The sequence below is a fragment of the Lissotriton helveticus genome, chromosome 12 (assembly GCF_964261635.1).
Source record: "Lissotriton helveticus chromosome 12, aLisHel1.1, whole genome shotgun sequence".
Lineage (NCBI taxonomy): Eukaryota > Metazoa > Chordata > Amphibia > Caudata > Salamandridae > Lissotriton > Lissotriton helveticus.
Window position 1 is genome coordinate 699,677,219 of NC_136073.1, and position 13,462 is coordinate 699,690,680.

Genomic DNA, 13,462 nt, shown 5'->3' on the forward strand with positions numbered 1-13,462 from the left:
ATATGTCTACTAGGTTCCATCTATTTTGCCATTCCAGCCTATATTTGGCCAGCCTACGGATGGGGGAATCTGCCAAGGGGGTGTGATCTGTCCAGAGATATATCAGCTATGGAATTAAAATCCCCTCCCAGCACCACTGGGCCTGCAAAGTAATGTGCTAATGTGCCTGTCATGCGGTCTAGGAAGCGAGCTTGGTCTATGTTTGGTGCATATACACTACACAGCGCTATGTCCCTACCATGTAATCGCCCCTCCACCGCTACAAATCTACCTTCTCGGTCTATTGTCTGTTTCTTGACCTGAAAAGGGACCCCTGCTTTCACCCAAACCAACGCCCCGTGCAAATGCAGAATATAACGTGCTAAAAACCTGGCTCCTCCACCTGCGCTGTAGCGCCTGGCCTTCTGCTTTAGTAAGGTGGGTTTCCTGTAGCAGTGCTATATGTACTCCTCTTCTGACTAAATATGCATGGACTTTATGGCGCCGCGTCATAGTGTGCAGTCCCCTCACATTCCAAGTGACACAATGCAAATCAGGTAACGCCCCCATCACAGCAGACCAAGTTCCACATTTCGCCCTGCGTAAGCATATACACACCAGTGGCCCCTACCTCCCAACCATATCCCCAACATCCCCCCCCCACCCCTAAGAACAGGTCCTAGAACAAAACTGCCAGTCCCCGTCAAAACCATACCAACAATCCACACACATCTAAGCCCACCAGTAGTCCGTGCAGGCATGCCTTATGGGCAGTTGGGGGGTGTTCGGTGCCAACAGGCGACCACGTAAACTCCAAGACTAACCCTGCCCAGATTCCCCAGAGACACACAGAATCCCCTTCCCTCCCGTGCACCACTCCAGGATCAGTTAAGCCCCCACAAATTGTCCCGGTGCTGTGCCACAGAGCGACCTACGAAAGCCCCCCCCCCTCCATGGGCTATCAAACTTCAACGCCCCGCAGCCACAATAGTGACCACAAGCTCCCCATTGCCTCCCACCAGTCCAACAGCAATTTCCCAAATTGCAAACTATTACTCATCTAACAGTCAATCAGCTGTGGCCGGAGTGACCTGCGGCATTCGTAGACTGTCCGCTTCCGACGTCTCAGCGTCCGACTGTGTCCTGTCCTTTTCTGAGTCCGTACCCTCTGGTGATTGGGTCAGCAGGTCTCCCGATAGTGCCGACACCGCTTCCAGCACCCCCTGCCATTCTACCTCAGTTTGTGATGTTGATGATTTTCGCGGACCCCTCAGTCTATGTCGAAGTCGTTGTTGCTTGCGAAGTTGATGATCCTCCAAAGAATCTGGATCCCTTAACCCCATTCGATCCGTTCCAGCCCTGTAGGATTCCAACCACGTCCATGCCTCGTTCGGGGTGTCTTAGAACTGAGTTTTACCATCCACAACTATTCTCAATTTGGCGGAGAACAGGGAGTTCTGTAGTAGGGGATCTCTGTGTATAGTCATAATCTAGTGAATAGTCCCGCCCATGTGCGTGGACCCCGGCAATCAAAAATAATCTCTTAAGTTGTCAGAAAATTGCAGAACTTCAAAGACACTTAAGAGAAAATTTAAAGACAAATAATGCAGCCTATATCCACAGGCTACACTGTCCAGTACTTCAACTAGAAATTCCACCAAAAATCCACAAACAGCAAAGCCTGTCCAGATTTCCATTGCTTTAACAGCAAACACCCTCAGAAATGATAGAGAGGAAGGCATGGACAGACAAGCCCCATAGGCTGCCATTATGTGGCTTAAATAGGATACTGTGCCTTTAAGAGAACCTTCCAGAACCTTCTCTCAGTATCCCAGAATGCATAGCAGGTCCAACTTACTTTCAGTTCTTTTTTCCGGCTCCTGCTTACAGGACCCTGTGCATTGAGCTCTCCCCTTTTCAGGGGTTTATTGGAGTTTTTTGACACTTTTTGGTTTTAAAAGTGTTCTGCTTTGATTCTTGGTGTTTCCTGTTCACTTCTGTGTGTTTGTTCAGGCTTTTAGGGCTCTAAAATGCCTGCCTTATTCGACAAGTGCCCAGCATGTGGAAGGAAGGCCAAGACTGATCCACACGACGTCTGCATTATTTGCCTCCCTGATGAGCATGTCCCTGAAGGTTGTGACATCTGCCAGGCCTTTTCTACAAGGACCCTGAGGGAAAGACTTAAGAGTAGGCTCCAAGGCCTAGAGGAGAGGCGTCTGGAGGCTGCAGGTAGGTCTGGGCAGGCTGGGAAGGCTCCCTCTGCCCCTGCTGAGGCCTCTGGGGGGCTCCCCAGAGGCAGGAAGACCAGCAAAAGATCCCGGTCTCCGTCGACGTCGATAGCATCGACGACGTCGAGAGGGATGACGGTGTGTTCCCCTTATCCCCGGGGCTCCGGGTCGAGACAGCGTGGGAAATAGACGTCGAGAGGCCTGGCCAGGCCGCCGTCGAAGTCACCGTCGTCGGCGTCGACGTCGAGGCATCGCCGTCGACGAAGACACCGGCTCTCGCCGTCAAAGCGACACCGCCGGTCGCCGTCGACAAGTTAGACGTCGAGGGGACCCTCGGCGTCGAGGACAGTGAGAAAGCGGTCTTCGAGAAAGAAGAGTCGACGCTCGCCGTCGAGGTCTGGCCGCTCGTCGAGGAAGAAACGCTCGACGTCGAGGAGGCGGCGTTCGATGCCAGAGCCTAGAGATAGCCGTTCCACGCATGGGAAACGCTCGACGTCGAGCAGGAAGAGATCAGCGTCTCCTGGGGTCTCAACCTCCTCTAAGAGGCGCAAGAAGGATTCTGGCGCCAGAAGTCACGCCGGATCTGATGGCGGACGTCGGAGGCGTCGCTCACGCTCGGGGGGGGGGGGTCTGGCTCACAGGCCCCCTCCTCGAAGAAGTCATCGGGCACGAGTTACTCGGTGGTATATACGCCACTAAGGCCTGTGACCCCTCCTCCTCCTCTACCGAAGGAGGCTCCTCCGGCTAAGCCGCCTCTCCCCTCCCTGCCTCCGCCGTCTACTGAGGGGCGGCCTCTGCCACCAGTTCCTCCTCATAGGCCTCCGAGGTCAGTGTCCCTGCCTCTGCTTCCGACACCTCCTAAGGGTACGTCTACCCCGAAGCCCCGGGACAAACCACGGATGACGCCTCCACGGAAACCGGTGGAGCGCCCACGTGCTGGGAGGTCACGCTCCCGCTCCGGGCGCAGAGAACGTTCGCGTCATAGATCTTCGACGCGATCTAGACGGCGCCACCGGAGACACAGGTCTCGTTCACGGACCAGGTCGTCTGGGACCAGGGACTACTCCCCGACCTTGTCAGATTCGCCGGACACGCGGGTCTCACCGGTCGACGATCTGGTGTCCTTCCAGGACGTGCTGTTACGGGGTGCAGCGAAACTGGGCATTACTTTGACAGTGCCCACTCCGAAGACCTCGGTCATCTTTGAGACGCTCCATCAGAAGCACTTGTCTCGGCCGTTACTGCCACTGGTGCCGGGCCTGGAAGAACCGGCCCTGGATCTTTTCCTTACTCCTGCGGTGACTAAGGCGGCGCCTTCTAGACTGCAGAAGAAGTACCGGGCTCCCGACTCGGACCCAGCCTTTCTGCGGCTGGAGCCCCCTCCAGACTCGGTGATTGTGACGGCGGCGCGCAAACAACATGCCACCACGCCTTCCTCCACTGTTCTGCCAGACAAGGAATCTAGGTGGTTGGATTCCTCTGGGAGACGAGTTTGTGGGACTTCGGCGACCTCTATGAAGGCGGCTAGTGCCACGGCCTTCCGGTGTCGGTTTGACAGAGCCCTCTGGGAATCTCTTCAACAATTTGTGGAACTTCTTCCGCGGGACAAGCGGGAAGACTTCCAGGAGGTGCTTAACGAGGGGATGTTGGTGGCGAATCAGGTCATCAGCGCTGCAGCCGACTCCTCTTCTGGCGGCGCATGGTTTCTGCCACGGAATAAACCAGCGACGACATGCCTGGCTACGCCTTACGTCTCTGAAACCGGACGCTCAGCAGAGGGTTGCCAATCTACCATTCTCTGGCGAAACCCTGTTCGGGAAGCACGCTGACGACGAAATGGCCCGCATGAAGGCGGAGGCTGAGACGCTCACAGCGGTGGGTTTGGAGAAGCCCAAGGAGACCAAGAAGACGTACCGTCCGTTCCAACGCCGGTTCGGTCGTCAAGGTAGAGGGCGTGGCCAGTCTTCTGGACAACAGCAGCAACAACAACAGCAGCAGTTCAGAAGACCGTTCCAGAAACGCCAGAGGGGCAGAGGCGGCCATCAGTCGGCACCAGCGACTAAGGGCCAGGCCGGGTCTAGGCCCTGAGCACTTACTTCCCCGTCAACTGTTACCCGCTCCGGTGGGGGGAAGCATTCTATCTTTTCTGGCAGAGTGGAGAAAAATTACTCAGGACAAGTGGGTGCTGAATATTGTTTGCAATGGATACAGTCTTCGGTTCACCAGCCCTCCTCCATCGATCCCTCCGGTCAGCGCGCAGTATCAGTTGCGCGAGCTCCAGTCGGAGGCCGATATCCTGTTAAGGAAAAGGGCGATCGAAGTCGTACCTCTGTCTCAAAGGGGAAGAGGTCTGTACTCCCGCTTCTTTCTGGTTCGCAAAAAGGACAAGAACGAGTTCAGGCCCATTCTGGATTTGCGACAAGCAAACAAATGGATTCGCAGAGAAAAGTTTCGCATGCTGTCGTTGCATCAGATTTATCCTCAGCTGCAACGGGGAGACTGGCTGTGTGCCATCGACCTCCAGGATGCTTACTTCCATGTGCCTATTGCACACAAACACAGGAAGTTCCTGCGGTTCCAAGTCGGCGCCAATCACTATCCATACACAGTACTGCCATTCGGACTGAAGTCTGCGCCGAGAACATTCTCAAAGTGCATGGCGGTGGTAGCAGCACACCTAAGGAAGAACAAGGTGTTTGTCTACCCTTACCTGGACGACTGGTTGATCAAGGCCTCCTCCTTCGCGGAAGCGCAAACACACTTCCAGAAGACGTGCGTTCTCTTGAACAAGCTGGGGTTGCACATCAACATGTCCAAGTCGGTTCCGACTCCAGTCCAGTGCATTCAGTACTTGGGAGCCTCCATCGATACACTGTCAGCAAGCGTGTCTCCTTCGGAGGAGCGACGATTATCACTACTTCGGAAGGCTCGGGCTCTCATGTCCGCTCCATCCACGACAGTGAGGACGGTGTCTTCTCTGCTGGGATCGATGGCCTCCTGTATCTTCCTGACGCCACATGCACGGCTGCACATGAGACCGTTGCAAGAGTGCTTGGAGGATCAGTGGGATCAGAGGAGAGGATCTTGGGACGACAAGATACGCCTATCTCTGCATGCTCTTCAGTCTCTGAAGTGGTGGTGTTCAGCGGAGAATCTCCTCAGAGGGGTTCCCTTCCACAAGGACATTCCCGCTCAGGTTATCGTGACGGATGCTTCTCTCCAGGGCTGGGGAGCGCATTCGGGAGACCTACAGATTCAAGGGACGTGGTCTCCGGCGGAGTCCACGTACCACATCAATTTCCTGGAACTCAGAGCTGTTCACTTGGCACTGAAGTCCTTTCACCCGTCCTTCCAGACCGACTCTCTCCTTGTGCAGACGGACAATACAACCACAATGTATTACCTCAACAAGCAGGGAGGATCGAGGTCACGCACCCTGTCGCAGGAGGCGCAGGCGATCTGGCGCTGGCTTCTGGCTCGAGGACTGACGATAACGGCTACCCATCTGCTAGGTGTGCAGAATGTTCAGGCAGACGTGCTGAGCAGGCTGATTCAGGAAAACCACGAATGGGTCATAAACGACGAAGTACTAGGAGAAGTCTTCGCAAGGTGGGGGACTCCAGACGTAGATCTGTTTGCCACCGCAGAAAACAGCAAATGCCGAGACTTCGCCTCCAGGTACTACCAGCCGGGGATGCTGGGGAATGCGTTATGGATCAACTGGTCGAACAGCTTTCTGTACGCTTTTCCACCCATTTTCCTGATTCCGACGGTTCTCATCAAGCTGTCCCGGTCCAGGGCGCGGATGATACTGATTGCCCCGGAATGGCCCAGACAGTGGTGGTTCACGGACCTGCTTCACCGGTCTCTCCTTCCTCACATTCGGCTGCCGTGCAGGCCGGACCTTCTCACGAAGTTCGGGGGGCTGATGTTGCACCCCAACCTCTCGTTGGCAGCATGGCTCCTGAGTTAGTGCAATATGGTCATCTGAATCTCCCTGCAGATTGCATGGACATACTGAAGGAGTCTAAGAGACCTTCCACTAGGACTTCCTATGCTTACAAGTGGAAGAGATTTTGTATCTGGTGCAAGTCTAAGAACTATGATCCGACGACTTGTAAGGAAGATGTCATCCTTCCTTATCTTCTACAGTTGGCGCAGTCTGGCCTTAATGTCCATTCTATTAAGGTTCATCTTGCTGCTTTGACTGCCTACAGGAAATGCCCTTCGCAGACTTCCTTCTTCCAGATCCCTGTGATCAAAGATTTTTTGGAAGGCTTGAAGAAAGTGTTCCCTCCTGTCAGGCTTCCTTCGCCTTCATGGGAATTGAATGTGGTGCTGTCCAGGTTGATGAAGGAACCTTTTGAACCTATTCATAAGGCTTCGTTGCAGCACCTGTCCTGGAAGGCGGCGTTCCTCGTGGCCATTACATCAACCCGCAGGGTGAGTGAAATTCAGGCGTTGTGTTGCCAAGAACCTTATACTGTATTTCATGCTGCTAAGGTTGTTATGCGTACTCACCCAAAATTTCTTCCCAAGGTTATTTCTGATTTTCATGTCAACCAGACCATAACTTTGCCTACGTTTTTTCAGAATCCTTCATCTCCAGCGGAAAGGTCATTACATTCCCTGGACGTTAGGAGGGTATTGAAGTTTTATCTGGATAAGACCAAAGATATTCGTAGGTCTGACCAATTGTTTATCAATTATGGATCTGTCAGGACGGGTCTTGCGACCTCTAAGCAGTCTATCTCTAGGTGGATTGTGTCCTGCATACAGCTATGTTACCAAAAAGCTAATAAGACCTTAGGAGGTAAGCCTAAGGCTCATTCCACCAGGGGCAAAGCTGCCACGACAGCTTTGCTCCGTAATGTTCCGATTGCAGAAATCTGCAAGGCGGCCACTTGGAAGTCGGTTCATACCTTTGCTAAGCATTACTGCCTGGACACTGATGCCAGGGCAGACGCTCAGGTTGGGCAGGCTTCGCTGCGAAATCTGTTCGCGCAATAGTGGCGTTAATTCTCTTTTCTCCACCGCCGCTTTGGTGTGGGGATGGGCTTGCCATTCTATTCACTAGATTATGACTATACACAGAGATCCCCTACTACAGAAGGAGTAGTTTCTGTCCTGTAACTCCAGTTCTGTAGTAGGGGTATCTCTGTTATAGTCATAAGCGCCCTCCCGCCTCCCCGGTGGAGAGAAATGTTCCTTTAAGGAATGCGACAGGTCTGGCGTTTTACGCCTTCAAAAAGAACTGAAAGTAAGTTGGACCTGCTATGCATTCTGGGATACTGAGAGAAGGTTCTGGAAGGTTCTCTTAAAGGCACAGTATCCTATTTAAGCCACATAATGGCAGCCTATGGGGCTTGTCTGTCCATGCCTTCCTCTCTATCATTTCTGAGGGTGTTTGCTGTTAAAGCAAGGGAAATCTGGACAGGCTTTGCTGTTTGTGGATTTTTGGTGGAATTTCTAGTTGAAGTACTGGACAGTGTAGCCTGTGGATATAGACTGCATTATTTGTCTTTAAATTTTCTCTTAAGTGTCTTTGCAGTTCTGCAATTTTCTGACCACTTAAGAGATTATTTTTGATTGCCGGGGTCCTCGCACATGGGCGGGACTATTCACTAGATTATGACTATAACAGAGATACCCCTACTACAGAACTGGAGTTACAGGACAGAAACTACTCCTACTGTAGTCCCTCGGATCTTAGCTCCTTTTTGACCGACATATAGGATGCTCAACGGCGCTGTACATTCAAAGTATAATCAGGGAATAGAGTTACCTTGCCGTTTCCAACCTGATATGGGCCTTCGGTACGCGCCTTCTGGAGCAAGAAGTCTCTGTCCTTGTAATGTAGCAGACTAGCTACTACCGGGCGGGGTGGACGCCCCGGTTGTGGCAGCCTCGCAGGTACTCTATGCGCACGTTCCAATGTATAAAAGGAGGACAGTCCCTCAGGAGCCACCACCGTCTTCAGCCAATTCTCTAGGTACTGCACCATGTCCAACCCCTCTTCTTTTTCTGGCAGACCCACTACGCGGATGTTATTTCGTCGATTTCTACTTTCAACGCCCTCTGCCCGCCTCTCCAGTGCCAGGAAATGGTCCAAGGCATCAGTCACTTTGCTCGCCAGCGCAGTTTGGGCTGGTGCTACATCCTGGAGTATGCCCTCCACCTGTTTTACTCTGTCTGCAAGCTTAGAGTGATCCGCTCTCAAGAGGCCAAGGCCTGTCGCCACCTGCGCAATATCCTGCTGCAGAGCGGTGCGAGAATCCGAGATGGGCGCCAATATGCGATCAAACTGTTGCTGCATTCCAGGGTCTCTGGGTACTTCCAGCCCATCCGGTTCGGTCTGGGCTGGAGCCTCAGAGTCCGATAGCTGGTGCACCCCATCCTTCTTCCCCTTTGGCTTCCCCATGACCAGGTCGTCCAGCTCGTGTCCCGTTAGTTATAGGGGCTCCCCTGCGTCCTCGTCACCGGAAGAGAACCCCAGTGCCCCAGTGTGGTCCAACAAGATCAGTGGGCCCTCACCAGGAATACCCCTGTTCTGCAGTCCGTGCAACCTAGTCCGTGGCGCACCTTTGCTATCCAGTAATGTGAATTCTTGAACACTGAAATCAAGATCACAGCTGCGCCACTCATCGCCGATTCCAAGGCCGCTTGCCTGCTTACGTGCCTGCTGCCAGCTGCAACAAACCACGACCACAGTTTCCAAGGAGGTCCAAGCTCGCAACCCACACCGCCTGTAGCTCCACTCAGGGTGTGCGTCCCTTTCCGTGCAAGCCCTGGTGCCAAGGTCCCATAACTCCAGTTACTCTTCCGGGCCCAGGTCGCTTCTGTGCCTCCTCGCCTCCGCAGCTGCTCCTAATACACCCAGCCTCCAGGGCCACACCAAGTTGCTCTATCCTGGGGGCAGATCTCTCACCCACCGTCCTCCTCTGTGTCTTGCCGCGCCCCTTCACTCGCTGTACTGCGGTCGCAAGGGCTCCAGGTCTAGCCACACAGCGCCACCAAGCTCACGCAGCACAAGGGCCTCGAAACGCCACAGCAAGCCCCGCGTTTGCTGTCTTCACCGTCCCCCTGTGTGCATCCTCGCTCTCGCCCCAGCTTGCAGGCCGCGGCCTTCCTCTGTGCCCCGCTTGCGCCTCCGCAGCTCGGGGCTCACCAGTGCAGAAGCAGGCGTCGCCATCCTTCCACACACTTCTAGGCAGTCTCACGCTGCCATGCTGTTCACCAATCCCTCAGTGCCGCTCCATGGAAGGGAAAGCCTCCGGGCCTGCACTTCCAGTCACAGCGCCGCCCCCATCGCTAATAGTCCTCAGGCCGGGCCTCCATCGGAGCTACGCCACAGACCTCAAAACCCTCGCACACAGCCCCGACTTGGGCCACGAGGAGACCTCCGCCGCTCCGGTCCCGCTATGCCACCAGCGCATATTCCCCTCGGTCCGCTGTGCCGATCTTCTTCTTCTCCCGGGCACAGAATTTAGAGCCGCGGTGCTGCCACCATTTTGGAGTCATCGCTTTCAGTGGTCCCGGTCCGCAAAGTCGGCCAAAGCTCCCGATTGGTGCTATGAAAAGCTTTAGGACTACGCCAGCCCTGGCCCGCACCGCTCCTAACACACTCGATGCCGCCAGACGGGTCAGGGAATCGGGATATGCCAGGATAAATTCGGGGATTAGCGCGGAGCTCAACGCTCACGCAGCCTGTCCAATCGGCCTCCAAGCCACGCCCCTTAATTGTTACCTCTTACACCTTCAAAGATCAGGATTGACTTGCACATGATTCAGGCTTCACCTAGCTGCCATTGCTGCATATGCACATAACTGTGAACATTCTTCCTCTTCAAAATCTGTTATAAAAGCAGTCATGGACGTCTCTAAGCGTGTAATTCTACCAAGGGTGCTCCCTGTTCCAGTTTGGAACCTTAACATTGTCCTCACTAGGCTGATGGGGCGTCCTTTCGAGCCACTGCATGCATGCCCTTTCTTGGAAGGATGCCTTCCTCATAGCAATGATGTTGCTCAGAGGCATCAGGGAGTTGCAGCCCTCCCGGTTTATGAACCCTTTTTCCAAGTCCATAAACACAAAAGTTCTTAGGACCAATCCCAAGTTTTTACCAAAGATGGTCTCCCCTGTCCACCTTAATCTATTGAGCTCTCAGTCTTTTTTCCATTACCTGCCTAAGTAGCTAAAAGAGAACTTCACACTCTTGATGTGATTGTATGACAGAGGCACGCATGGCTAAACCATGTGTGCCTTAAGCATGCAGCCCGAAACACAAATGCGTCTTAACCACGCATTCCTTTACCAAGCTTGCCTTCATCAAGCTTTTTCGATGTAAAGGCATGAATGGTAATGGTGTATGCGTGGCTAAGGTCACCACTACTCTGACCACCCTAAGCCCTAAAATCCAATCCTCCTACCCTGAGGCCTAAAACCATGCCCCTAACAATATACTAACGTGTCTGCCGCACTGTACCTTAAAGTAGCCCAACCCCTTCCACTGCCCTGAGGCATAAAACCATGCCCCCAATTAAAAAAACTACCTCATACCCTCTCCCCCGCTCTGAGCCCAAAAAAGTAACACGCACTTAAACCCCCCAACGCAGCGCTTAAATAAAACTACTCCTCTCCCTGAGCCCAAAAAAAACTCTCAACTACCCCAAGCCCTTCCACTGCCCTGATGCCTAAAACCCTGCCCCAATAAAATAAACTACCCTTATCCCCCTGCCCTGAGCCTTAAAAACACTTCCACTCCTAACCCCCCCCCCCTGAAAAATACCCAGTCCAGAGCTTCCCGTTCCGAGTTTTCCCCGCCTATCCTGTACACTAAAGTGCTAGCTGGTTACTCTTGCGTTAAGACATGCATGACTCCTCCTGTATTGCACTGGCGACCACCCCACCCCCTCCATTGATGTAAGGCATGCGCTTTTGTACTACATAGACAGTTGCAAATCTTCCCCAAAACAGTGGTTTGTTGCTTTCTATCAGTTTCATTAGGGCAATGCTATTTTATTGGCATGGATTGCCAGGTGAATCGTCTGAAGCATCCATACCTCCACACATGCTATGCACATTATGCTGCGAACGGAATAGGTTACTAACCCTGTAATTATCTGTTCTTTGAATGTAGTGCTGTAGATTTACATACGCCCACTGTCTCCTTAAGCCAGTGGTTACTACAGATATCTTTCACTTAAAGATCTTTCTTTATTGCTTGCATGGTCGCTATTCCTTCTATACACACTACTCAATACTTACCCACTGGACGAATAATAGTGTATCAGTGGACTCTGAAAATGCACAATGTTGACCAGAGGAGTCCTTGAGACCTCGATGACGTGAATGTCTTCATAGAAAAATAACTTGCAGCGTAAGAGCTCCATGATAGATGGCAGGAGTATGCACTGAATGTGACTCTACAGCACTACATGCAACAAGCAGTTTCTTACAGGGAATGTAGCATATTCCTTATTCTACCGGCAACAAGTTGCTTGTGCAATGTACTTACATATTATTTTGTTTATTTAGCTACTGCTACGGTTCCTGCGACCAGCACCACATGTACTACTACAGTTCCCCCACAGCCGCAGTATAGCTATCATGATATTAACATTTATTCACTGGGAGGACTGGCCCCACACATTGCACTCAACCCAACAGTAAGTATGCTTTATTTTTATTTTTTTAAGACTACCTATAAATGTTGGGTTTTTCTGATAAGGCTTTTACAAAATCCATCTTGAAAATGTGATCTCAGATTACTTTTGATACACAGCCCTTGGTGAGCATGGCTTGTGTACTGAGATGATACAGCTAGCCGTGCTTGACATCTTAGTACATAAATGTGTCTGCTTTGTTTTCCCTTTTGATTTCCTTTTCCATACCCAGGTGTCCATCTGTGTCGTTTCAGTCAAAAGTTTGGTGTATCCTATTATTTTCAGGATGAAGGTACTTCATGTTCGAGGCATGGGAGCTGTTGATCACATGCTTTCCATAGCCTGCCATCTAGTGTTTGGTCTGGATGTTTGCACTTTGTTTTTCTTCGAAGAAGTCTTTTCCAGTCACAAGGTAGGTGGCTCCTCCTTTCGGAGATTGTGCCCATAGGCATTAACTCCATGTTTTTTTTTCCCCCATCGGGTTCGGATGTGAATTGTTGCGCTCCGGATCTGATCGAATTCTAGCTGGAGATTCCTTACTTTTGAATTTCCCAGACGTCTGGCTGAATCCAGAAACTTTTACTAAGCAATACCCCTTGCGCGCGACGTCTAGTGGCTCCATTCGGTTCTGCGTGACATCATTGGCGTTGGTAGCGTTTGTTATGTCACTGTGCCTACATAGGCACCACCCAGGCACGCGGACGTCAGTTCTTTTCTTTCCGCACCAGTTAAGTACTGATCCGGGATGAGTTACCCCTCTGCTGCTTTGTGGTATGCTTTTTTCTCGATTTTTATCCAACTTTTCAACTTCCTGTGCGCGGGATGTCTGGTAGGAAGACCGGTTTTAAACTTTGCGGGGACATGTTCCTGCACAATGTTGGCTACCGATCTCCACCGTGTATGTCTGGGTTTTAAACGAGACCACAAATCGAAGTTGCGTTCTGACTGCTGGTTGATGGCTCGGAAGACCTTGAGGGTGTGGGCATTGAAGTTGCTCGCGGCCCAGCAGTTGACACTGTTGAGGGAGAATTCGAGGAGGTCACAATCCCGTTCAAAGAAGAGGTGGTTGCGGGATCGCTCACGGAGCCCTAAGTCCTCTTCCTCCCATTCGAGGTCATCTGGGCACGCTGGGAAGAGGCAGAAGAAGTCCAAGCGGACTTCGACTTAACCTCAACTGGCTACTGTTGTCGAAAGAGGTAAGGAGCACCAACGCTCTAAACACGGTTCTGCGGAGCTGGAGCCAGTCGACTTCGCGTCTCCCTCTGTAGGAAGGTGGATATCTGACTATGGTCACCCCCAACTTTTTGCCTAGTGTTTTGCTGGTTTTTGACTTAGTTGGCCTGGGATCCTACTATTCAGGACCCCAGGCTTCCTGCTCTCTCTGCTAAAATGGACTCCATGTACCTTAGGTACATATCTAATTGGATACTGGGTCACCTTATCAGTCCCTGTACAGTGTACCTTAGGTACCCAGGGCATAGGTGTACCCAGGGCCTACCAGGGGCTGCAGCATGTATTATGCCACCCCTGGCTGGCCATCCAAACTGACACAACTGGCTGCTAAGGCAGCTGGGGCAAAGTGATGTAATCAC

At 52.3% G+C, this 13,462-nt stretch overlaps 1 protein-coding gene across 7 annotated transcripts in view; it reads left to right on the plus strand.

Annotated features, from left to right (window-relative positions):
- The window catches only part of CNOT1 (CCR4-NOT transcription complex subunit 1), a 1,826,813-nt gene that overhangs the window by 1,102,323 nt on the left and 711,028 nt on the right, over positions 1-13,462 (plus strand). For all 7 annotated transcript variants that reach the window (XM_078668607.1, XM_078668606.1, XM_078668608.1 and 4 more), the window contains one exon: positions 11,743-11,873. In XM_078668607.1, the coding sequence (XP_078524733.1) occupies positions 11,743-11,873 (131 nt within the window). The remainder of the gene's footprint in view (positions 1-11,742; positions 11,874-13,462) is intronic.